This window comes from Canis lupus, chromosome 36 (assembly GCF_048164855.1).
Source record: "Canis lupus baileyi chromosome 36, mCanLup2.hap1, whole genome shotgun sequence".
In the NCBI taxonomy this organism is placed as follows: Eukaryota; Metazoa; Chordata; class Mammalia; order Carnivora; family Canidae; genus Canis; species Canis lupus.
In genome coordinates this window covers 10,113,723-10,140,860 of record NC_132873.1, presented here as the reverse complement: position 1 = coordinate 10,140,860, position 27,138 = coordinate 10,113,723, and the positions used below count along the sequence as shown (strand labels likewise).

The 27,138-nt window shown below is 32.9% G+C and overlaps 1 protein-coding gene across 9 annotated transcripts in view; it reads left to right on the top strand.

The window, feature by feature from the left end:
- The window catches only part of SPAG16 (sperm associated antigen 16), a 908,675-nt gene that overhangs the window by 3,735 nt on the left and 877,802 nt on the right, over positions 1 to 27,138 (top strand). For all 9 annotated transcript variants that reach the window (XM_072812774.1, XM_072812773.1, XM_072812772.1 and 6 more), the window contains exons 2-5: positions 6,043 to 6,089; positions 7,226 to 7,321; positions 10,136 to 10,254; positions 16,025 to 16,162. In XM_072812774.1, coding sequence (XP_072668875.1) covers positions 6,043 to 6,089; positions 7,226 to 7,321; positions 10,136 to 10,254; positions 16,025 to 16,162 — 400 coding nt within the window. The remainder of the gene's footprint in view (positions 1 to 6,042; positions 6,090 to 7,225; positions 7,322 to 10,135; positions 10,255 to 16,024; positions 16,163 to 27,138) is intronic.

Below are 27,138 nucleotides of genomic sequence, written 5' to 3'. Positions count from 1 at the left end.
GACAGTGATGTCTGGGTCAGGGGTAGTCAATAAATTTGCACTTGTGCTGAGTCCATGACTCCCTGGTATGTGGTATTAATAAGAGTTCTAAGACCTCCTGAAGACTTGGTGGGAAAGACTGCAAAAAACAAACAACAATGGTGGGGGGAGTGGAAGCAAGTGTGCCAGTTACTTGCCATCTTTGGTATATATTATTTTAGTGATCTTACATTATTTAAACTGGCATTCTTAAGAAAGGGGACAGTGGCTATGATGTTCGCTATTTACAGTACTTTTATTTCAATTTAGTAAGTAAAATGTTGATCATGGAGGATCCAGGCTAGATTTTAGATTGCCTCTGTGTATATTGGCTCTGTAGTGATGGCAAAGATTACAAAGCAATTTCTGTCTATAGTAGCTTTGGGAAATCATGTAAAATATAATTAGCTATATGTTTCACTCCAGTTCTTTATAAAGATGCTGCTGCTGGCAGTGATCACTACCTCCATTGCAGCAGTGGAAGAGACCAGTGTGTGAGGAACTTTGTATGGTGCTCACATCTGAAAATTGTTCATAGCTTTCTGGCTGTGGTCCATTTGCAGAACCTTGTTTGTGACCCTGTTGAATCAACTGTCACCTCAAGCTCTGCTCCATTACACCAGCTGAAATGCTTCTCTGTGTCTTCTTGCAGTTGTGTCTTCTGTAGTGCTGTGATGGATTTAGGGTTTCCTGGTAGTTTCAGTGTGAATGTATATTGGGCTGTTTTCTGAGGGGGTCTATAAGGTTAGGATCTGGTACAGATTCTGCTAGTGGAGAAACTATCAGTTAGTTCACTCATGGTGACCAGGTACCAGGGAACCGATTCATGGTATGTAAAATCACAAGTCCTACTAAATTTCTTCCATAGCAAGTGGAGATGTGGAATGAGTACTTGGTCTGAGTATAGGCTCTGACTCTAGGATATGGAACCTGGCCTAGAACTCGGTGGTGCTGTGGGCTGTGGTCAGGGAGGAAGGGAGGAAGGGAAATCACAGACGGTAAAACTGGAGGAGTTTTACTGGGCAAGAGCCCAGTCTGCAAGAGCAGACTAGAAAACTGGGCACAATATTTAATGTCAAGTTAACTTCAAGCAGACAGAGAGGTAATGGCTACATCTGAAGGGAATAGAAAGGATGAAAAAAAAAATTTTGGAAATGGAATTCAACAATGTTCTTTGAAGGAATACTAGGCATATAATACGAAGGGAGTTCTGTAAGGGTTCAGAATCAGGTTGGCATTAACAAACTGATTTTAAGACAGAATTCTGGCTTATTCTGCAATGGAAAAAAAAATCACTTTTTCTGAGAACTATGACCAGCTTAGTTGTATGGACATTTCCTGGAGAATAGATCACCTAAGAGATGAGATTACACATGAGAAAGTTGTCCAGGAAAAATAGAACGAGAGTAGAGGGTTTTTTATCATTCAGGCAATTCTTGGTCAATTGTTTATTCCTGTCCTGGCAACATTGTTTCTGAAGCAATGCTTTCCAACCTTTTTTACACCTTTTTTCTGATTGCATCAGATCTTGCATCATTTAGTCTTTCTGGCTGTCCCAAAGGCCAAGGGAATCAACATCTGTACAGTCTGCAGTGTTCTCTTTATGAGAACTGAAGAGTGTAATTTCTCTCAGGCTTCAGAACCAGTTCTGCTGTATATCTGCGGAGAAACTCATCTTTTTTCATTGGATGGATACTGAATTGGTATCTGATTACATTCCCCTCTTTACACTGACTGCTGGGAAGCTTTGGGTCATGTGACTTAGGTTTGACAAAGTTCGTGAAACTTTATGGCATGTACTGCAGCTTTACCTTTGTCTTATTTCTCTTTCTCTTTTAATTTCCATATTATTTTTATATTTTGTATTTATGCGTATTTGTAAGCTGCCACACAGTCATTTGGGGATTTGTTTGTGCATTTGTCCATGTGGTGTTATCCAGCTAAGCTATATAGACAGATGCATGCCAAAGTACATATATTTCTTCAGTAACACTGCAACATCACATTTCAATTCAGTTGCTCCTGGGAAGATTTTTCTGTACAAATCATTTTTGTGGATATTGAAAATACCAATCAAGGAAAATAGTGGCTCCTATATTGAATGTTTGTCCTCTTCCTGACCTTTTGTCTTATTAATGTCTTGCCCTTGGCTGATTTTATGTTTGGGTCTGTTGCCCCATTGCTCTCTTATACTTCTCCCTCCTTTAGGGCCTTCAAATTGAGCTATTTAAATGATTTGATTTAGCTGTTGGTAACATAACACTTGAGAGTTTGGAAAACAAGTGAGGGTTCATTGCCTAGGAATTTAGTAAAAATTGCAGTTTTTTTGTGTCACTGTAGAAACGTGTAGAAACTGCAGAAATACAATATTGTAGAAAATTCCTGATCTTTTTATTTAGGAAATTTGCCTCCGTCACTTCTAGGAGTATGATTTTTGGCAATTCTTAATCTCCCTAATTCAGTTTCTTTCTTTCTTTCTTTCTTTCTTTCTTTCTTTCTTTCTTTCTTTCTTTCTTTCTTTCTTTCTTTCTTTCTTTCTTTCTTTCTTTCTTTCTCTTTCTTTCTTTCTTTCTTTCTTTCTTTCTTTCTTTATTTTTTTCTTTCTTTCTTTCTTTCTTTCATTTAGAAAAGACTATGTTACTTAATTTCACAGGATTGTTGTGGAAATAAATATGATAGTGCTCCATATAACAGTACTTTTTAAGCTTTATAAAATGGTATTTTTTCATTTATTCTTTTTGATTTGGGGGGAAACAGTATATTATTAGGGTTTGAAAGCTGTTGCCTTCTGTATTTTTCTAGGTAGCAGTATAGCAAGTTTGATATTTCCAAAGCTTTGAGGACAAATCACTTTTTTCTTCTACATATTGCCATGTTTAACATCCTATGCTTTCATGTTTCTTCCTCACATTAATCTTATCAGTTGGCTTATTTACAATTTTAAAGTCTGTCCAAATGATTTTGGAATATTTACATCTTTGTGGAATGTATTATGGTCGGAGCAGTGATGATGGAAGGGTGGTATTACTTTTCTGGGGACTTAAAGATAAGTGATTTCTTACAAAATAAAGTTTTAGTAAATGTCATGCAGAAAAGGGCATTCTTTTCCAGAAAAAAAAGAGACTGATTTCCTGTAGCTGAACTTCAGGAAATTTTATCTAATGAAGTGAAAATGTGTCAGAAAAATATAAATTTAGAAAAGTGGAAAATTTAGAATGTATTTTAATAATCCATTCATCTTAATGCATGGGGGAACTGGACCATGAAAGACTTATGAGACTTCTCCACAGGTACTCATCTCTTTCTAGAAAAGGAGAACAATAACAAATACTTACATAGCATTTACTATGAGCCAGGCACCATTCTAAATGATTTACACTTTTAATACTCTTGAAAACTCTTAAGGTATTATGGTTGCTGGCTTTCAAAATGATGCCCAGTGATCTCCATATCCTGGTCCTCATGCTCCTATATAGTTCCTTTATATATTGAATAGGATTGACTTATGTAACCAATAGAATAGTGAAGAAATGATGATGTATGACTTCTGAGGCTTGGCCATAAAAGTTATTATGGCTTCCACTTTGCTTTCTTGCTTATTCTGGGGTAGCTAGCCACTATGTCTTGAGAATGCTTAAGAAACTTATGGAGAGACTCACATGGGGAGGAATTAAAACTTTCAGCCAACAATGTTAGAGCCATCTTTGAAAGGGATCCTATTGCCTCAGCTGAGTCTTCAGAAGACTGCAAGCTTGGCTTCAGTCTTGACTGAGGCCTCATGAGAGATCCCAAATGAAAATACACGAGCTAAGCCACCGAATTCTTGACCATGGATACTGTGAGATAATGGATACTTATTGTTAAACCTTAAGTTTTGGGGAGTTGGTTATGCAACAATAATAAAAAGATAAAAAGTACAGATTTTGGCATCTGATAATGTTTTTTTTTTTTTTTTTTTTAAAGATTTTATTTATTTTTTTCTGAGAGAGAGAGGCAGAGACATAGGCAGAGGGAGAAGCAGGCTCCATGCAGGGAGCCTGATGTGGGACTCCATCCCAGGCGGGACTCCAGGATTATGCCCTGGGCCAAAGGTAGATGCTAAACCGCTGAGCTACCCAGGCACCCTGAAATGGGGTTCTACCATAAGAGATACTTTAAAGTATTAGAGTGGTTCTAGAAATGAATATAGGACAGATGTTGGAAGTTCTTTAAGTAGGATGTTAGTGAAAGCTAAAATACCTTGAACAGACTATTAGTGGAAGCCTTATGGTCTATAAGAAGGCTGCTGGCAAGAGATTAAAGGAGAGTGAAGCCAGTACTATTGGAAACTTCCATAGCTGTAGGTGGGTACTTCAGTACTAGTACCCTGTATGGGTAAGTTCAAAGTTAGAGGATCAGATGCAGGTATGCAATTTTTTTTTTTTTTTTTTGCTGTAGTTTAATATACCACACTAGTTTTTAATTAGTTATTTAGTTGGTTATTTTAATTAGTTTAGTTAAATTAACTAGTTTTTTTTTTTTTTTTTTTTTTAAGCCTAGATTACTTTTCACCGTATTTTTGGGAGATATACTCTTGTTTGACAATAAAATAGTGGTCTTTTGACAGTGTCTAGTTCCCAAGGATTGGTCATAACTGTCTTATGGCTTAAGTGTCTCAAGTGGATAAAGCAAACAGTGAAAAGTTACAGCTTATGATGGAGCTGAGTAACAAGACTGCATTACTTATCTTTTAGAGGTTTAGAACTGTGTGGAAGATACTTGGCAAACACTTCAAGTGTTTGCACAGTACAGGAAACAAATATGGAATAATGAAAGGTTTAAGTATAGCATAGTGAAACTTAACTCTGGGGCTGATTCCCAACGGTCTTAGGTCCTAGTTGAATGACCTTGTGGGTGTGAGTCCTGATCTATGAAATGGAGATGATAATAGCTTGTAGGTAGGATGAAGATGAAGTGAGTTAATTCATCATGTAAAGCCCCCAGGGACAATGCCTGGCTTTTATTAAATACTGTGTAAGTGATATCAGTTCTTACTATAAATGGTATAATTTATTATATACACTTTTAGCTAAGTTTTGGAAGACAATTTCTCATAACCAGCAGCAGGATGAAAACTAGGCTAATCTCATCTTTGATTTTCACAACCACTACTATATGTTAAAGTGTTTAATTTCATGCATCTTGAACTTGGCATAATCATGTATGTATGTTAGGAAAAAAATGTAAACCTACCAACCAACAAAATAATGTTACTGGTGTATGTTTTGATTTCTTTGGAAATTAAATGTTATTTTGAAGTTTTCATTTGTACTTACAATAACTTGTAATTTTTGAAAGTCTTAAAATGGTGTTGTTAGAATTTTTTATTAGAGTCATTTCCATTTATATTTTAATGCTTATTTCTTGATAATTTGTGAATTATTGAATTATGATTACTGTATAGTTTACATTTACTTAAAAATTAGTCTGCCTTTCCTGAGAAGAAAATTTAATTTTAAAATTGAACTATATAATAAAAAAGCAGTGATTTAAATAACTTTTATTGTGAAAACATTTAAATGCTTTTTACTTATATTTATTGGTGTGCTTTTTAAAAATTCATAATATTTTAAATAAAGAAGTCAGAGTGCACTGTGATTGACTCAGGAGCTCTAAGAAATTAAGTAAGTTGGAGATAAATTTAAAAAACTTACTGCCATAGTTTTCCTGTCCATCATTTTATTATCTCTTCCTAAGCCTTCTTAGAGTTGAATTGGAAATCATTAGATAGTAAATAGACATATGGGAAGATAGTCTTTCATGAGTTTGGGTTATGTAGAACAATAATTTAAAATAACGAAAAATATTTTTGTTTGAAAATACTTGTGTTTGTAGGTTGTATGGGGAAGAGAAATTTTGAAAAGAGCTTAAATTACATTTACCAACTGGTAAGATATATGGATCTGAAACTGAATTTTAAGGTCAAATCAATTTTAAATCATTTTCTTCCACATATTTTGAGATTGACACTTGACAAGATTTCAGAGGTCGCCATAACTGAAGCATCTGAAGATGATTATGAATATGAAGAGGTAATTTTTTCATTTTAGGTATTTAATCTATAAATTCACTAGTCATTCTTAGGAAACATTCATTCTATTTTGTTTTATTTTTTTGTTTTCCTTAAGAGATGCTAGTTTTCCAAACTTAGTATCAACTATTTAAGAGTGAAGCATGAAAGTTCTATTTGAAAGTTTAGATTGGTTAATGCATCTGGCTCTTTTGGTTTTCCTGTTAGTTGGGCTTCAAATTTCGCTCCTTATCCTTTGCCTTGTGGATACTGACTCCAGACTGTCATTTCGTTCAGCAGGCATTCCCTAATATCCATTCTGCTCTTGGATGGGTTTCCCAGAGTCCCACTATGGGCTGCAGCTCAGATCCCAGGCTTCCTTTCAGCTTAACTATAATTCTGTGTAGTGTAGTTCCTGTCTCAAATCTTCCCTTTAATTCTCTGTTTGGATGGGACTTCTCATTACATCAGAAACATGGCCCATACAGTAGTAGCTCCTAGATGACAGACGCTGTAAGTACAACTGTGGAAGCAAGCCTGGCAGTTTGTGGCTTGGGCAAGTAAAAGAAAAAACAGTAGATAAGCTTTTTATTACTACTAGTAAAATAGAGATAATATGAATATGTGCCACATGAAATTACTGAAGGGTTCATATAAAAGGCATAGAACTGATCAGCACATAAGAAGCACATGGAAAAAAAAATAAGAAGCACATGGTAAGTATGAACCATCATTATTAGTGTCATAATTAGAATCAATTGCATTCTTCCAAGAGCTTAATATCTAGGCAGTGAGTTTTATTTTTTATTTTTTTATTTTTTAAACTAGAGATTGGCAGTTGCTAGTAGTTACAAAAGAGAAGTAGCCTTACTTTTTTTTTTCTCAGCAGAGTTGTTAGACTACATTTGTCATTATAGATGAGAGTAGATGCCCATAAGCTGATCTGGAGTTTATCAGAGGTGACATTGAATGATGTTTACTAGGAAGTCAGAAAGCTTCCTGCTTGTTAGTTATTCATTTGTCACAGAACTTCAGAATAACATGGGGTCTTATATAAGGTATATATTTTTTGATCCATTGTTTTCTGAGGAAAAAATATTTCTGAAATGAAGTAAGGTTGCCTGCTTGCTCTTCCTATCCTCTTTCTTTTTGATTTAGATAGCAGATGACAATTTTAGCATTCCAGAAGGTGAAGAAGACCTGGCAAAAGCAATTCAGATGGTCCAAGAACAGGCTACAGATACTCAGATTTTGGTGAGAATTGAACACAACCTATAGTTTTTGTAATATGAACACAGATTTTTTATGTGAAGTCTTGAAAGTCATTTAATCTTTAAGTTTTACTGGCTAAACTTAAGTTTTACTTAGTAAATACCATCCTGTCACTTGTTGTACCTTTTTCTCTTCTGTGTGTTTATTATCACACTTAAGTAGTCATTTTTATTCTTTTTTTGTCATTTTCTATATCATGGTTACTCTTTCATAACTTCACTAAATGACACCTTCCTTCAGAACTCTGCCTGTTTAATCTCATTGGATATTAAACCAAGGATTTTTAACATTAATGTGCAGAATTTGGTATTGGACACAGATACTAAAATGGGTTTTGTAAACATCGTGGTTTTTTTTGTTGTTGTTGTTTTATGGAATATTCATCTCACAGGGAGTTCTTAATATGTTACAACATTTTTTTTCTTATCAACTATTTTACTAAAGAATGTGGTAGGGGATTTGTTGTTTTTATTCAGCTAGTCTTTAATTCCTTGAGACAAGGCCAGTATCTCATTCATATTTAATCCCTAACACCTTTCATGGTGCCTGGCATTTGGGAGATGTTCAACAAATATATGTTGAGTGAATATTATATATGAGTTTAAAAACAGTCACATCACTTGGAACATGTATGTGTGTGTGTGTGCACGTTACATATAAGATGTTGATAGGACTGCTAATTTCCATGTGTGAGTAAGAATCATGGCAGTTAAAGGTGGTTGGATTTCTACTTTGAGTGTTTCAAAGTATGTGTATCAGATGTTTTCAGGAAAAGATAGAAAAGAAATATTATTTGAGAAGGCAGTAATCTACCAGATGTGTTGGAACCAATCTACCAGATGTGTATGTACATGCAAATATTAGCAGACATCTGTAGAAACTAAAATAGGTACAGTCTCTCTGTCCTCCTTTTCCTCCTGTGTTCCCAATTACTTCAACTATCATCTATCTCATTCTAAATATCATATTCAAATTTATTGACCAGAAATGCAACGGTAGCATTTATTATTGTGTAATGAATGTTTACTTCTAGCCATATTATATCCTTATCCAGTAATTGTATATATTCTTCCACCATAATGCAAAGACTTGAAGGTAGGGATGTTGTATTCTGCTACCGTGGTGTTTTACATGTTTGATATAGGGCCCTGCACATAATCAACATTATTATATAATATCTCTTAAAATGATCATAGGAAAGATATTCCAAATTATCCTACTTGAGTGTTAAAAATTTTGTTTTAAAACCCTAGTCATGGGAGCCTGGATAGCTCAGTGGTTAATTGCCTTGGCTCAGGGTGTAATCCCAGGTCGGGGGATTTGAGTCCCACTTCAGGCTCCCTGTGAGGAGCCTCCTTTTCCACCTTTCTATATCTCTGCCTCTCTCTGCGTGTCTCTCATGCATCAATCAATCAATTAATCAATCAATCTTTAAAAACAAAAACAACCCCCCCAGTCATTTATCAGGAAATTTCTCCCAAATTTGCTTCAATGGATTATTGTTTTGAATATTGTAGCAGCTACTAGTAATTAAGATCAGCATTACATTATGTATAGCACTTTTGAGAAAAACCTTTTAGGGCAACAGGCATTCTTTCCTCATGCATTTCTATGTAACTATTAACAGGTATGTAACATTTACCTGGTATGTAACCATTACCATGTTAAGGAGAAGGAGGAAGGAAAGGCTATTGTTGAGTTTCTATATATGAAAATAGATCTGTCTGTTTAAACAATCAGCAGTTAGATTGGTAAGTTCTTGCCAATAAGAAGAAAATTAAGGCACTCTGGAGACAATGATGCTGTTGATATTTTTAAGTATCTACCTATTATTTGGCTTATTTTATACACTGACTTATGGTGGTTTTATGACTGTCTTAAATTCATATCTCACTTGCTGAAATACCTTTGCTTTTCTGATTCAGGGGTCTGCAAACTTGTTCTTTGGGGTCATATAGTAAGTATTTTAGATTTTGAGGGCTATAAGATGTCTGTTGCAACTTACCTCTCTTATGTAGTATGAAAGCAGCCATAGACAATATGTAAACAAGTGGGCATGGCTGTGTTCTAATAAACTTTATTTATATAGTTAGCTGACCCCTGATATAGTTGATAGACTGACTTCCATTATGAAATGGTAGGATAAACTACTTTGTAGCATATAACTTCTTCTCTATCATAGTGTTTCTAAAGATCAAGGCACTAGAATTTATTATATTTCTTTTTATAATGATAATAATTGAAAGAATTAAAAGGCCCATATGTTCCCCCTTTGTAAAAATGTGTTATATGCTATTGAAAGGACAAGCTGACCTCCTTATTGTTCTTTAGATAATCCAGTCATGCTCTTGCCTCAGGTTATTTGCTGTTGCTATAACTTAAACATGATTGTCTTTCTCTAGGTTTATGCTCAGATTCCACTTTATCAGTGAAATCTTCCTTCATCACTCTACATATATAATAGCCCAGCTCCACATACATATCTGCCCTGCATCTGGCTCTCCCTCCCTTCAGTCTTCTGCTCTTTTTTCTCCCAGACCCTTAGTGCCATCTGCCATATTATGTATTTTTAATTTAGTTATTCGTTTTCTGTCTCCATCTACTTGACTATTAGATGTGAAGACTGAGTCTTACATAGGTATAAATTCATTACTGTTTTATCTCTAGTGATTAAAATCGTTCCTGGAACATAACATTCAACAAAAATATATGAAAAAATAAACATTTGTACCAATAATCAAAGCTTAGTGATGATTTTATATTTTCAAAATAAATAATGACACATTTAAATTTCAGGAGCAGAAAACAGTCCTTCCTTCAAAACAACAAGTACCTGAAGTAATAGAAGACTTTCTCTGCAATTTCCTAATCAAAATGGGAATGACCAGAACTCTTGATTGCTTTCAGTCTGAATGGTAAACAATTATGTAGATAAATAGTTCTCTAAAATGCTAACATGTACACTTATAACTGTCTTAAAGGATTTGAAGTTGTTCAGCTTATGCAAAATGGATGAAATGGATGGAAGCCTTTCTCATCCCCACCAGTGGAACCACAACACACTTTCTCTCACATAATTAAGATGTCAGTTTAAGAGAAGTTTTTATTAAACCTCCTTTCTAAATATTCAAATTTGAGTGATTTTCAAAAATCAAGAAAATGGAATATGTCCTGGGATTATATAATAATACAAAGCTCTTTTATAAAATACTTTTCTAATACATTCTGCATAATTATTAAGGGTAATATTTCCTGCATTTAGACATCCTACCAAGAGTACTACTTCGTTTGCTTTACTTCTAGTGTAATGGCCTTTCTCTGCTCTCACAATTGTTTAATTCTTTTTCTATAAATATTTCTTCATTTAGAAATAAGCAGAATTATATTTTCAAACGATGTCTAGACACAGATCTTTTTTATAATCGAAAATTTTAGTAACTTATTGGTTATGGAAATCAGCAGGCATCCTGTCTTTATTCCTCTGCTACAGCAGTAATGTCACCAGGCATGTTTTCAGAGTCCTAACGTTCTTAATGAAATATTGAATAATTGGATGTAAAAATATGTTTGAGCCATTTTAAAAGACATTTCATATCATGGAAGGGGATACTATGATATAAAAAATGTTTGTAGTGTTTTGAGACTAAATCCTAATTTTAAATATAAGGAGCAATTTGTAATTTCTACTACCACAACTTTGTTGTAATTTTTATTTGCTGCTTTTTTTGGTTCTCATCTACCAAGACCATGTACATAGAAGAAATAAGTTTTATTATTTTAAAGTGCATATCTAAAGTTAATAAATTGAATGAAAAGGACCATTTTTCATTAAAACAGTTTAGGAAAAAGAGCAAGTTTGATGGTAGAAAAATAATAATGTTCCTATTAAATAGAAATTGCATGAATGATTTTTATAAAAATGTCCCTAAGAGATAATTACAAATGTATTAGAAAATACATTTTTGTAAAAGTAGGTAGATGATTAATTTACAGTACTAATGAAATGAAAAATTAATAAGGCTCAGTTCCTTTTTTTTTTTCTAAGAATATGTATAGGACATGTAGTACTTCCATGTTTGTTCATTCCAAAGTGTGAAATGATTCTCTTTGAGAAATCTGGAACCAACTGTATTTTTAACAAGTGCTTGTTGTTCATATTGTCCTTTTAGATTTAGCAATTTGAATTGAGATAAAACTTCAGGAAACTACAGTGGTATTAGGACTTGTAGAACCCCTATATAAGCATGCCATTTAGTATATTACAATAATCTTAAAGTAAAATTCATATATCTCATTATTATATGGGTTTAGTAAAACTGTGTTTCAAATAATTGTATCCTTATCCCTAGCCGTCAGTCAGTTTATAATGAAGTTACAAACTGTAATAAGATTTCACAGTATTGACTCTTTATTTCAAATGACAAAATTTTTGCTTTGATCAGAAACTTTTACTTACTCTGCATAGTAGGGCTATTAGAATATTAAATATATTTTTTAATCATTTTTTATTATAGAGAAAAACGTTTATAGTATTCATTACTATGAATTCATTTGTCTTATAGAACTTTACAAAATGAGTTTTCCTCATTGTTAGTTTATAAAATAGAAAACCTCAAAGTAACCAGAAAACCTGGGCAGTAAAATTTGGCTTGTGGTTTTTCAATCCTCAAACAGTAATTGCAGTAAGCCTTTTAAATCTAAGGTCAGCAAACAAATTTGGCCTGCCTCTTTTTATAAATAAAATTTTGTTGGCACATAGCCATAACCTTTCTTTTAGGTATTGTCTATGGCCACTTTCATGCTATAATAGCAAAGTTAGTCACAGTGGACTACATGTAGTCGACTACTAAGTGATTAACTACATATAGCCCAGAAAGCTTTTTTTTTTTTTTTTTTTTTTTTTTTGTGAATTCTAGAAATTGTGTGTGTATGTGTGAATGTAATAGGAATTTTTTCTGTGAATCACAAGTGTGCACTGTGGGTTAGCTGTAGCTAACAGAATTTTGTCTTTGTTGGTAAAGTATTTTCCCTAACTGTCCCTAAAACATGGAGGAAAAATTCTCACTCAATACTTGTTATTATCTAGGTGACTGTTTCCCTGTCTTTTATATCCTATGTCTCGGGCACCATCAGGAAGGAAAAATAAGCCTTACTCTTATGACTCTATTGATATGCTTACTGAAATTATGTTGCTCTATTTGTCATCTGTGACAATGGGCCTTAAACTCTTCTGGTATATAGACAAAGCTTACGAAAGCCTTTGTACTTTCTCCCTGAAATACATGTATATTCTCCATTTCTGTGTGATTCTAAGTAGTTTATGGACCTTATGGTAAATATGAAGACCATTATGTAATTTTATTGGCAGGTTTCTTGTTGGTAAATTTTATTTCCTGTTCCTAATAGTTAAATAACGATCTTTTTTCCCATCTGAACACTTTTCAGTCTTATTCTAAGTGTGAGGGAATAAAGAGGAAGAAATAAAAAGGCCAGGATATTTCTTTAACACACACACACACACACACACACACACCTGAAACAAAACCAAAAATATCTTATGTAGGGAATGCTGATTTTATTGAGAAATGTATTAGTGTATTTCTGGAGTTTGTAGATTAAGATTCCTAATGATCTAACAGTATTAGAATAGTTTTAGTTTAAAATCATCTAAAAATATTTAAAAATTTTAAAAATTTAAAATCTAAAAATTTAAAAATTTAAAAATCTAAATCATTTAAAAATCTAAAAATATAATTTTTACATAGAGTATAGAGATTTTACATGATAAATTATTTTTTAACGTCCTAAGATACATGACATAGTATATGTTATGTTGTATTATTCTTGACTTGTATTTACCATATACTAATTTATTTACATAACATTTAATTTAGAGAAGGACTACATATCACTTTTTTTCTTATCAAAATCGGGCACTGAGGGGGGCACTTGATGGGATGAGCACTGGTTGTTATACTATATGTTGGCAAATCAAACTCCAATTAAAAAATAATTTCTTTAGTGATTTTTTTCTGTGTTAAATAAAGCAAGTTGCTGAAAACCAATTTTATGGTCAGAAAAACTTTATGGCCTAATACTTCAATCAATCCTTACATCTTCTCTTCTCAGATAAGTATAAATCACATTCTAAATATGAATATAATAGTGAATTTATAATTAAATGGTTAGTTTGTTTTATAAATTGTGGCAAGTATTACTTAATTCTATTATCTTAACCTTTTGAATATTCCACAGAGCTTATCTTGCTGTATTTTAATATAAGATATATAACACAACCATATGACTATTAATATGTAATATATTAATAAAATTAAGATTTATAATATGAAAATGCTGATGATTAAAACATTTTTAAACATGTTTAGCTCATCTATAGCTCATCTGCAGGGATTTCTTTGTTAATAACTTTGTAACTGAAAAGTTTTTCTATGTTTATATTTTGTTTAGCTTTATTGCTATATATAATGTATACATAAAATTATAATTAGTTACAAATCTGTAAGTGATTCTCTGATGTTCCTTTTAAATTCACTGAGAAAACAGAAGTTCTGTGACTCCTGCCTCCCTCTCTACTAACCTGTCATGTCTGTTCTTAGGCCTCCTCCTACTCACTTGTCACAGAGGCTGAGTCCTGCATACTGTCATCAAAGGCCAACCCTCCAGTTGTCTCCTGGAGCCTAGCTCTTCTCACCTGCTCCAGGACATTGCTTTGGCAATTGTCCCCTCTCTTTTCTGCTCTCTAAGCTTTTTCCCTTTCTGCTGGGTCATTCCTATAAGCATACAGATATTCAATTTTTATTATATTTTAAAAACGGCAGAAGACAAAAAAAAAAAACACGCTGAACTCCACATCTTCTTTTAAGTTCATCTTGACTTCCTAGGCTCCACTTAATAGCATGTCTCCTTGAAAGAGAACATTGCCACTTCCTCATGTTGCTCTGTCATCTCCATGACTCCATTAAAGTTTTTTCAGTGCTGCACATTGCCAAATTTAGTGACTGATCCTCAGTACTTCTGTTCATCCTGTTTGCAGCATTATCACTGTCTTTCAAGTCTTCCTTTTTGGAATACTTTATTCACTTGGTTCCTGAGCTGCAATGCTCTCATATTCACTTAGTACTTCATGACCCCCTCTGATTCTTAGTCTCTATTTAGTAGTATTTCCTTCTCTTCCCAATCTTGAAATAGTCAAGAAACTTCATTTCTCTCTTTACATTCACTTCCTAGATGGCTTTGTCCAGTCTTGTGACTTTAAGTAGTATCTGTTTACTGATGATTCCCAAATTTGAATTCAAGTCCTGACTTTTCCCCTGAACTCTGGACATGTATACCTAGAATTCATCCTCACTTGATTGCCTGCTATACATATTGCATTGAGCAATTCCTTAATTTCTCCAACCACCCAATTCCTACTGCACTCATTCATTCCCCCATCTTTGTAAATGGCTGGCTGTTGTTCCACAAGAAACCTTGGAGTCATTCCTTAACTCTTTTAAAAACCAACACCTGGCAGATGATCTGTAGGAAAATCTTTATTGGCTCCACCAATAAGTTGTCTCCATCTTTAACAGCATGCCCAAAAGGGACCTATTTCTCATAATCTGTATTGCTACAAACTTTGTTCATGCCACCATTCTCTCTCTTTTGCAACAATCTCCTAACTGGTCTTTCTGATTCTACTCTTGCTCCTCTAGAGTCAGTTTATTCAAGCAGATGCCAGATTATTATTGTTTTTTTTTAAGAACAGAAGTTTCTTTTTTAAAAAATTTTAGGTAGTTAACATATAGTGTAATGTTGGTTTCTGGAGTAGAATTCAGTGATTTATCACTTACATACAACACCCAATGCTCATCATAGTGCTTTCCTTAATACCCATCACCCATCTAGTCCATCCCCCTGCCCCACCTCCCCAGCAGACTAATCCTTTTAAAAGAAATCAGATGAGTATCACTTGTTTCTCAAAGCCTTCCAGTGGCTCCAGTCTGATTCAAGTAAAATCAAATTCCTGTTTCTTCTCTCCTGCTTCCTGCTATCTTCCTGACCCATTTCTTACTAGTCTTCCCCTTCCTCTAGCTTCAGATACTCCGGATATACAGGCTTTTTGCTTTTAATTGTACATGTCAAACATCTCCTTTTTTCAGGGTCTTTACATTTATTTTTCTGTCAACTGAGAAAGCTTCTCTCCTTCATATCTCCATGACTTAGTTCCTTTATGTCTTTCAGTTTTCTGCTCAAATAGCACTTAGCCAGTCATACTTTCTGTGTTCAACCTATATAAAATAGCACAAATGCCCCCATCACTCTCTACTTCAATCTCTATCGCTCTTATCCTGTTTCCTTTTACTTCATAAAACATATCACCATCCACACTAGAATGGATGGGGACTTGGACTATTTTGTTTTCACCAGTGTCTAGATTAGTGCCTGGAACATACAAGATGTTCAGTTATAGTTTATGTACCATGATGATGTTAGTACCTTAGCAATTAATTATTTTTTTATTTTAAATATGTATAATGAATGTTGACATTCTAATTTACAAAAGTAGTACCACAACTCATTTCTGTAAATATCCCCTAGGACTTAACTTTTTGAATTGTACATAAATAAAGCCAATTTAGTAGACAGAAACAACATAAAGCCTTTTATTTGATTTTATCCTAGGTATGAATTAATACAGAAAGGAGTAACTGGTCTTAGAGATCTTGGGAATGTTCCAGATGTCTACACACAGAATATGCTTTTAGAAAATGAGAACAAAAATTTGAAGAAAGACTTGAAATGCTACAAACAGGCAGCTGAGTATGTTAATTTTTAAATGACTTTTTTTTTTTCTTTTGGACTAAATAGAAGTAAAGAGTTGAATGAAGCTAACTGTGGTTAATGTACCAGAGCTTTAATTCTGAATTGAATTATATTTAAATTCTAGTTGGAAAGAATGTGAAAGGCAACTTAATTGAACAGATGATCCAAACTCTCACAACTGCAACCCACCAGGAAGAGTAGAATGCAGGAAATTGTATAGGAGATGGTTCATTTGTTATGTAACACTCACTTTCTTACAGTTTTGATAATATTTTCATGGTTTGTAGTGATTTTACCCCAGGAGGATGTTAAATTCCAAAATAATAAAATTATGGGAAACAGAAAAGAAGGAAGGAGCTAGTGTATTCCTAATTAGAGGAATTTTGGTATTTGAAAATCCTCCAAAGGAAGATTTGTCACCTTCTAGCATGAATTTATGTATAGAAAAGAAATTTAACAGAAGCCAAACCTTTCTTTCTGAAATTAATGAAAGACATAACTTTTCGTGAACAAAATTAAACACTGTTATTCTGGCAAAGACAAATATGTGAATGTGTTGACTAAGGAGGAGTCTAGTCATCAAGACAATGTTAGATGGAAAATCAATGCTTAGATATGGAGTAGAGAACATTGATGCCTTTGCTCATTATTTTTTGTTAAAAATACTTAAAGAGTGGTTTTCTCTGTTAAAGAATCCTATTACAACAAAAAATTAGATAAGCAGAACTACCATACAGAAACATAATATTTTTAAGATCTTTGTAAAAAAACAAGACTACGCATTGCAAAGTGAAGGAAAGTTATAAAATAAGCTCCTACTTTTAAAAGGTGGTGGTAGGGACACCTGGGTAGCTCAGCGGTTGGGCACCTGCCTTCGGCTCAGGTGGTGTTCCCAGGATCTGGGATCGAGTCCCGCCATCAGGCTCCCTGCGAGGATCCTGCTTCTCCCTCTGCCTATGTCTCTAACTATCTCTCAGTCTGTGTCTCTCATGAATAAATAAATAAAATCTTTTTTTTAATGTGGTAGTAAATAAAAGATAATTTTATGATCATTTATTCACTTATTACTTACACTTATAGAAATGTTTTTTCAAGTTATACAGGTTTCATATTATCTGTGGGTATACTATATGACATTTTATGTCTTAGAAGTATATGATAATCCATGGAATGATAAGTTACTAGAACCAGCATTCTCTCTATTCTCAGTTCATTTCTCAGAAGTGGTTTGCACTATTGGCCCTGATGTTCACTGTGATATTCTATAGACACCTAATGGATACACTGGGAATTTGACACAGCAAATTTTTCAGAGTGCTGCCTGGCATACTCTTTCAGTTCCTGATCTTCTTTGAACTATTGCTTGAGTTTGCTAATTTTCTTTTGAATAGATAGAGACTTTTCCTGCAATGAGTTTTGCCTTGGGACATTAAATAATCATTATTGATTACTGGTTTATTGAATACTATATTTAGAAATTGCAGTCAAAACATATAAACTATTACCTATGTAATTATTAGCCCATAACTAAAACATATCACTCAAATGAGATCTGATTCTTGTTTGTGTTTACTAAAAATTATCAGTTTACTAAATGTATATAAAATTTACTATATTTATTAAAATACAGTTTTAGTTTAAAGAGTTATGATTATTATCTCCTAAATCTATTTTATTTGAATAATTAAACTTTAACAAATTAGAAAAGGAAAATAAATAATCTACTTGACATGGAAAATTTGAATGAAAGATGCTTGACCCTTAGTAGATGCCTAATATTTATATCATTAAATGAATATTAAGTACATTGTGCTCTCATGGCACCTTTTGGTGAAGCATGTCTCTGGAGCCTAATTCTTTTGGATGCATTTCAGAAAATGGAGACTGAAGCTTTGTAAAAAATTACCAAAACTACTTCTGTCATGCTGTAAGTTTGCCCCACATTGTGATATTTTATCACACGGTTTTTCAATTCAACTTTTGAAGATAATTTTCTAATAGAGATTAGTAATAAACACGAGATTTCTTTCATAGAACCTACCATAAAGTTTTCCTTTTCAGGATTAAGACTATTTCTCAAGGCAAGATAAGTGTAGATTTTAAATACTTTTCTAATAATAATCTTTAGTATGTAAAAGGAAGCTTACAGATCTGTTATATATTGTCCTCATTATACTGGTAGCATTTAATGATGGATCTAGAAGAATCAGAGAAATCAGATAGCTATAAGCTTAGTATTTATCTAGAGAAGAGAGTTGGCATGGAAAGAGTATTGAACTTAAGGTTCAAATACCTAGCTTCCAATATTCTGCTACTTATTAACTCAGTTTTCTTATTGTTAAACTGGGAGTAATTGTACATAATATTATTAACTCCTAGGGAGTGATGTGATAATTAAATGAGACAATCTATATTAAAGAGCTGTGTAAATCACAAAGTGCTTTGAAAATGTCAGCTATTATTATCAATATCTCTAAAGGCTGTCATCCTTGGATATTTTTTTAATCATCACATCATTAATATTTTTGAAATTCAGCAATGATGAAGCATAAAGGAAGACATCAGAGGGGAAATATTTCACTCTAAATTTCATTTGAATTGCTATATTAAAAAATGACCTTTTTCTCTGTTGCAAGCAATGCCTATTTTAGAACAGAGGTTTTCCTTATCTTGCTACAAATGTAGATTATCTTATCTAAAATATGGTTTCATGTATGATATATATGTATGTATGATGATGGATGTTAACTATACTTATTGTGATCGTTTTGCACTGTATATGAATATTGAATCATATTGTGCACCTGAAACTGGTACAACATTATAGGTAAATTATACCTTAATAAAGAAAAGTTTTAGGGATCCCTGGGTGGCGCAGCGGTTTAGCGCCTGCCTTTGGCCCAGGGCGTGATCCTGGAGACCCGGGATCGAATCCCACGTCGGGCTCCCGGTGCATGGAGCCTGCTTCTCCCTCTGCCTATGTCTCTGCCTCTCTCTCTCTCTCTCTGTGACTATCATAAATAAATAAAAATTAAAAAAAAAATAAAGAAAAGTTTTAGAAATGAATGTTTGGAAAATTTCCTCCTATATAGATGTATTTAAGGGAAGAAATGTACTATTAAAAAGTGTTTATAATTGCATTGAAGGTAAAAGTGTATACTAGATACTGGAGAGAAATAATATAAGTAGTAGTTTGATAATCTTTCTTGAAAAAGGACAATTTAACTTTACTTTTATAATAAAATGCAGATCATTTGTCATTTTATTTATTTTATTTTTTATTATATATATATTTTAATACTTTTTACTTATTTTTAATTTTTTAATACTCAATTTAAAAATTAAGAACTTAATAGATAAACACTTGAAAATTCATTTTTGGTACCTTTTGATCAATTATACAATCAATTAAGTTCCCATAAAAATTTATTTCTGAATTACACATTTGTTTGTAATTTGGTTGTTTTAACCACTTGAGACACGTTAAAGAATAGGGAAAACATCCAGATGCAATTTCTTATAGAATTACTATTTTACACTTAAACATATTTTGAAACAACATAATGAATTTAATTCACTTTCTCATTTTTTTGACATCTGCTTCAATAATTTTTAGATTCAGAATTACTCTTGTTCTTGATATCCCCCAATGGTTTCCTAATGTTATTTTTTAATTAAGTTTTTAATTCCACTGTAGTTAACACACAGTATTATATTAGTTTCAAGTGTACAATACAGTTCTATACACCATTACTGTGTTCATCATGATAGGTAAACTCTTAATTTTCTTCACCTATTTTACCCATCCTCCCACCCATCCCCTCTGGATATGCTTTATTTTAAATGAGTATTCTCAGTTACAGTAATTATTTTTTTTCAACAAGAACATTTTCTACTTGAAGCATACTTCAGAATACATTTTTTTTAAGATTTTATTTATTCATGAGAGACAGAGAGAGAGAGAGAGAGAGAGGCACAGACACAGGCAGAGGGAGAAGCAGGTTCTCTGTGGGGAGCATGATGTGGGACTCGATCCTAGGACTCCAAGATCACGCCCTGGGCTGAAGGCAGGTGCTAAACTGCTGAGCCACCCAGGGATCCCCTGGTTCTAAGAATATATGTGTATAAAACATTCTATCCAAGAAAAATAGAATATACATTTTCTTCAATTACACAAGCAAAAAGAAACATAATGAATAATACAAATTTAAGAAGACCTAAAATCATGCCAAGTATATTTTCCAATGGCATTGGTACAAAGCTAAATATCAATAATAAAGCTGAAAAATCTACAGTGTAAATATTAAATATTTAATATGTAAATATTAAACAGCACACTACTGTACAAGCAGTGGGCTAAATTGGAAAACAAATGGACAGGCACTGAGGGGGGCACTTGGGATGAGTACTGGTGTTATATATTGGCAAATCAAACTCCATAAAAAATATACAAAAAAAAATTTAAAAAAAGGAAAACAAATGGCACATCAAAATATGTCTCAATAACAAAAGAAAAAGCACAATATTCTAAAACCTATGGGATGCAGCAGAAGCAGATGTTACAGTGAAATTTATGCTATAAATGCTTGTATTAAGAAAAAAGTTCAAATAAACATACCACAAGGAACTAGAAGAAGATGATAATCAGCTGAAATTTAGTAAGGAAGGAAATAACGGAGAAAAAATTAGAAATAAGTAAACTAGAGTCCAGAATAAACAGTAACATAACATTGAAAGTAATGACCAGTTCCTCCAAAAAATTAAAATTGGCAATGCATTAACTACATTAAGAAAAAAGAGAGAAGACTCAAAAACTGAAATGAGAAATGGAAGAGAAAACAGATTAACCACAGAAATACATAGTGTGACAACAGATTGCTATAAACAATTATATGGTAACAAATAAGATGACTTAGGAAAAAAACCAGATAATTCCTAAAAATGCACAAATTAGCATAATTGAATCATGAATCTTGGATCTAAGAAATAGGAAATCTTTTAGACCAACAAGAAGAATGAAAGTTTAATTAGGAATCAAAAATTTCCCCACGTAGAAAAGTCCAAGAACACATGATTTCATTGGTGAATTCTACCAAACATTAAAGAAAAAAATTAGTCTTTATCAAAATCTTATAAATGATATAAAAGACAAAACACATTTAAAATCATTCCATGAGGCCAGAACAAGAACAAAAAGGTGCAGTTTGTCCAATATAAATATTGCTACTCTGGCTTTCTTTTGACCTCCATTTGCATGATAAATGTTTCTCCACCCCCTCACTTTCAATCTGCCGGTGCCTTTAGGTACAAGAACATAGGGAAAAGTATTTTCTCAAACGAGCTTTAATTCATGGCGCTGGATTGCTACCTAATTTTTAAAATAATTTTTAAATGAGTAGGGTTGACACTGTTGCATTATTTTCATCTGTACAACATAGCGATTCAACCTCCCTACATGCTATATTCACTGCAAAAGATGCTATATTCACTGCAAAAGATGGTATTATTGACTATATTCCTCATGTTGTGCCTTTTATTCCTGTGACTTATTCCATAAATGGAAGTCTGTGTCTTCCACTCTCACCCATTTTGCCCATCTCCCTATTTCCCTTGCCTCTGGCAACCATCAATTTGTTCTCTTGTATTTATAGGTCTAATTCTGAATTTTATTTATTCCTTGGTTTTATTGTTTAGATTCCGCACATGAGTGAAATCATATGGTGTTTGTCTGTCTCTGACCAACTTATTTCACTTGGCAGGATACCTCTTAGGTCCATTCATGTTGTTCCAAAGGGCAACATCTCATCCTTTTCTATGGCTGTATAATATTCCCTCACGTGTGTGTGTGTGCACATGTGTGACCATGTGTGAGCATGACATCTGCCTTATCCATTCATCTACTCATGGACACTTAGGGTTGCTTCCATATCTTGGTTGGTTATTGTAAATAATGCTGCAGTAAACTAAGGGTGCATTTATCTTTTTGAATTAGTGTTTTCATTTTCTCTGGAGAAATACTCAGTAGTGGAATTAGTGGTTCATAATGGTATTTCAATTTTTTATTTTTTTGAGACTCCTCCATACACAATGGCTAGTGCTTTATGTCTTCTCGTAGTGTAGACATTGAAAATATTCTCAATTGGATGGTTTACTCTGAAAGGCATCATTGTATTTGTACTTTAACATTCCATAGTCTGGCTTCCACCCAACCTATTCTCCTTAACTGTGCATCTTATTTCATTCTTTTTTCCTTCAGCTTCTGTGGCAGCATGCTGTTCCTCTTCTTCTAATTCATTGACAGACTTTTTTTTTTTTTTACCTCTGCACTGTTAACTCTCTCTAAGGCTGTGCTGTCCAATAAGATAGCCACTGATTACATGTGGATGTTGGCAGATATAACTCGTGATGGTAAACTATATGAAGAAAAGTAACATGGGTACTCTGCGCTGTTAACTCTCTCTAAGGCTGTGCTGTCCAATAAGATAGCCACTGATTACATGTGGTTGTTGGCAGATATAATTCGTGATGGTAAACTATATGAAGAAAAGTAACATGGGTAAAGGAGACAGAGATAAATGGCATACAGTTTTATAGAGGGTGGTGAGAGAAATCCTGTCTGATATCTGAAGAAGCTGAAGGAGGGCACGTATGAACTTAGGAAAAGGAAGTTCCAGGCAGAGGGAAAAGGAAATACACAGAGCCTATGGTGGGCGCAGCTTGACTTGTTAGGGGGCTAGTAAGGAGACTAGTAACTGGAACCAACCAGGGGGTAAGTGGTAGAGCCCTTTGTTAGGACTTTGCTTTTTTCCCTCTGGGTGGGATAGTTTTGAAGAAAAGCATAATGTGAGCTTGTTTTTATTGGAAAATCGACTGGATAGAGGGACATGATGGCAACAGGGAATTCATTGTGGGTTGACTTACCTGGTTACTACATAATAATAATGAAGTCAAACAAACTTTTTGTGGGTCAGTTAGGTTCTTGAAAGGACAGCATCTGCTATTAAACTCATAATGGGGGTATTACTAACCCCATTCATACTTTAATTCAGAACAGACACTGATAACAGGTCACATATTGTGGAGAGAGCAACACAAATCCATGATGTTCTATCCTTTATTAGATATAATAATATAATTATCACTCAGTTCCCTCATATATAAGTGGGATATTATCGATCCTTGTCACATGGTGAGTGCTCAATAAAGATTAAACCAGTGTTCTATGTTACAGCACCCTTTTTTCCTTTCATAACATTGACTAGTTTATTGCATTTTATTTTCTTTTTACTATTTTCTATAGTCCTGTGAGTTTGATGAAGGCAACAATTGTGATTGACTTACCCATCACAGGATAATGAATATAATACCTGGTCTACAGTATATATTAAATAGGTAGAATAGCATCATCATCATCATCATCTTTGTCAACCTTATGATTAGCAATAGCAGTAGTACTGAATAAACACCAAAAGTCATATTTCTTCCAGAAGACAGGCACATAGCAATTTATTATTTACATATAGTAAGCTAATTTTGAAAAAAATATCAAGGATTTAGAAAGAAAACAAAATAGAATAATGAATCACATGGGCCTATCAGTTTCAACTCTTAACCATCTTTTCTCCCATTACTTCATCGCTACCCCCACCCACACTCTACATCCACTTAGTAAAATGTATTATTTTTTTACAGTTCTTACAGAAGATGTCCCTTCTTAGGCATCCCTGCCTCTGCAGTCAGTGTTCTGATATATCAGTGTTCTGATATTTGATCAGTTTGCCTGTGTAAGAACTTCATAAATGGAATCACAGAATGTGCATTTCTTTGTGTTTGACATTTTACATTCAGCATCAACTCTGTAAAATAATATCTGTGACTTTTGAGTTTATCAGTAATTTGGTCTTCTTTACTGCTATGTAGTATTCTACTGTATAGTGCATATCACATTTTGTTTATTTTTTTTCTATTGGATTGTTTTCAACTGTGGTTCCTAATGAATAATACTGCTGTGAAGATTTGTGTACAAGTCTTCTTGTGGAAATGTGTCTTCTTTCTTTTGGTTAAAAACTTAAGGATGTAATTACTGGACCAAAGGGTAAGTGTATACTTATAAGAAATTAATCCATTTTCCAACAGTTAGTTGGGTCATTTTACATTCTCAGTATATGAGAGTGCTAGTTGCTCTATATTGTCACCAACATTGAGTGCTGTTAGTGTTTTTCTTTTTAGCCATTTCAGTAATTGTATAGTACCAGCTTGTTGTGGTTTTGATGTGCACTTTCTAATACCTAATGATACTGAACGTGTGTGTGTGTCTGTGTGTACTTATTGGCTGTTCATCTCTCTTGCTTTCTTTGTAAGTCCTGCCCAATTTTAGTTGAATTGTCTTATTGTTGAGTTGTAAGAGTTCTATTCTATTATGGTTACAGATCTTTTGTCAGAACATTGTGAATGTTTTCTCCCAGTTTATGGCTTCACTCTTCAATTTCTTTATGATGTCTTTGGGTGAACAGAAGTTCTAAATTTTGGTGAATTCTAATTTATTTTTTTAATACTATTGCTCTTGATATCTTGTTGGAGATACTGTTCCTATTCCCAGGTCTCAGAGATATTATTCTATGTTTTCTTCTAAAACCTTTAAAGATTTAGAAATTTTATTTCAGCTATATCTTTCATTCATTTTTGTATATGATGTAAGTTAGGAGCTAGAGGTTAATTTACTTTTTCTATAGGAATATCCAATAATTCCAGCACTAGTCTTAAAAAATTTCATTCATCATTGAATTTCTTTGGTATTTTTATTGAAAATCACTTGGCTCTATAATTGTGGGTCTATTTCTAGACTTTATTCAGTTCCATTAATCTACTTATTTGTCTTTATTCTAGTGCCACACTCTTGATTACTGAAGCTTTAAGTTCTTGAAGTCAGTTAGCATGAGTCCTATAGCTTTGTTCTTCTTTAAAGGTAGTTTGGCTATTCAAGGTCCTTTTTATTTCTATATAAATTTTAGAGTCACTTTGTCAATTTTTATAGAAAGGTGACGGTTTGAGGTTAAGTTGAATTTATAACATGATTTGGAAAGAATGTGTGTGTACACATTCGTTTACATATACATATGTATTTTTAAGGATTGATGTATTCATAGATTTTAGTCTTCTATTTATATGGTATATCCCTCCATTTATTTAGATTATCCTTATTTTAATACTGTATATTTATGATGGAGGTTGAAATTTATACCTTTTGCCTCTAATTATCTAATGTATATATTTTGTTGTTATTTTGTGAGCTCCACATAACAGGGAGTATCCTGTATTCAACATAGCCCCAGGATCTACCTCTGACAAGTGGGATGGGCTAAAGTAAATGTGTGCTATTAACATTTTGGCTTTTTAATTAAGCTTTTAACAATTTTTAGCGTAGTTAATTGAGGATTTTGCCCCTTTTATACCATTCCTTTGGAGCAGGTATTTTTCCATCATAATGGAAATTTTAACAACTTCCTATAAAATTAAGTCTTGCCTAATTCAGAGTACTACTGTCCTTTGCTGGGCTTTTACATTAAAGAAATACAGTACAGACCAGAAAAGTTTTATTGAGTGTATTGAAGGTTTGACAGAAAATAAAAACTGACTAGGATTGCTAATTAGAAGATTAAAATGACCATTTAAAAAATAATGAAATACTTTTTTTAACCTTCTACCAGAAAATATGGACATAAAGAAACTAAAATTAAAAAGCAATTAATATTGTGGAAAAATTAGGTGCTTTAGTAAACAGCCCCAACTTCACTTACAAAATTCACTTATGTAGAAGGTCAAAGAGTATCCAGCTTTTCTGTGGAGCCATTTAATTTAATGACTTTCAGAAACAAACACTGTGGAAATAAAGATAATAATGAGGTCTATAAAATTTTATGGTTTAGTGTTTAGGTAATTGCTTGTTAAATTAAGTAGGTAATTTTTCTGGACATGGGTATACCCCTTTCTTTTTTGGTTAAGTATATAATGAAAGTTTTCCTCGAATATGATTGAACGCATTTTGGCTATCCAACAATTATTTCAATATTAATATTAGTGAGTTAAATGATTCATTTATAACCAGTTGAAAATAATGAAATAATTGGTAATTATATAATACTGTTTCCAGAAGTTACTTTGATTTTTGTTTGTACATAAGAAAAATACATGACAATGATGGCCTACTTTGGTGCAAATAAACAAGAAAATGTTTGTATGCTTCTTTTTGCCAAATTGTGATAACAGAATAACTAAAAAAATCTATTATTAAAAAGTCACTTCAAATATTTGGCTAAAACTATTCAATTAAAAAAATTATTTTACTGAGGACATTCATTTAAAAATTATTTTTAAGAGCATACTATTGAATCACATTCATAATTTGAAATATAGAGTTTTGAGACAGTGCTTTGCGTAATATGATAAAAATATGAGTGTTTTAATATTTTATACTTTAATCATAGATTTTGATATGTTGGTTTCCTGAAGGGGAGAAATTAGTCATTCTACCATCTCATTAAGAAAAAGCAAAAAAAAAAAAAAAAAAAAAAAAAGAAAAAACATGTAAGAAGTGTGTTGTTTATGATAAACAAATCTGAAGAGAATGCTTCACTGAATAACTTTGATTTCGCCAGTACTTAAATAGAATCTCTGGTATCTTAGTAAAAGATTTGTTTTTAAATCACAAAGATGCTGTATTAATAAGAAATATTGTATAGTTTAAAATATTGATTGCTTATATGAATATTATAAATGTTATTTTTTAGTACAACATTTATTTTCTTTTTATTAAGCAGATGGGCAGCAGGAAGGTCATAACAGAAGCATCACCATGAAATGAATCTAAATTGTTTTACTAAGTAGACTTCATTTTGTGCAAATAGAAAGCAAGTCCCTGAAAACCAATTTAATGGTTAGAAAATCTCTAAGGTCTAATACTTCAATCAATTCCT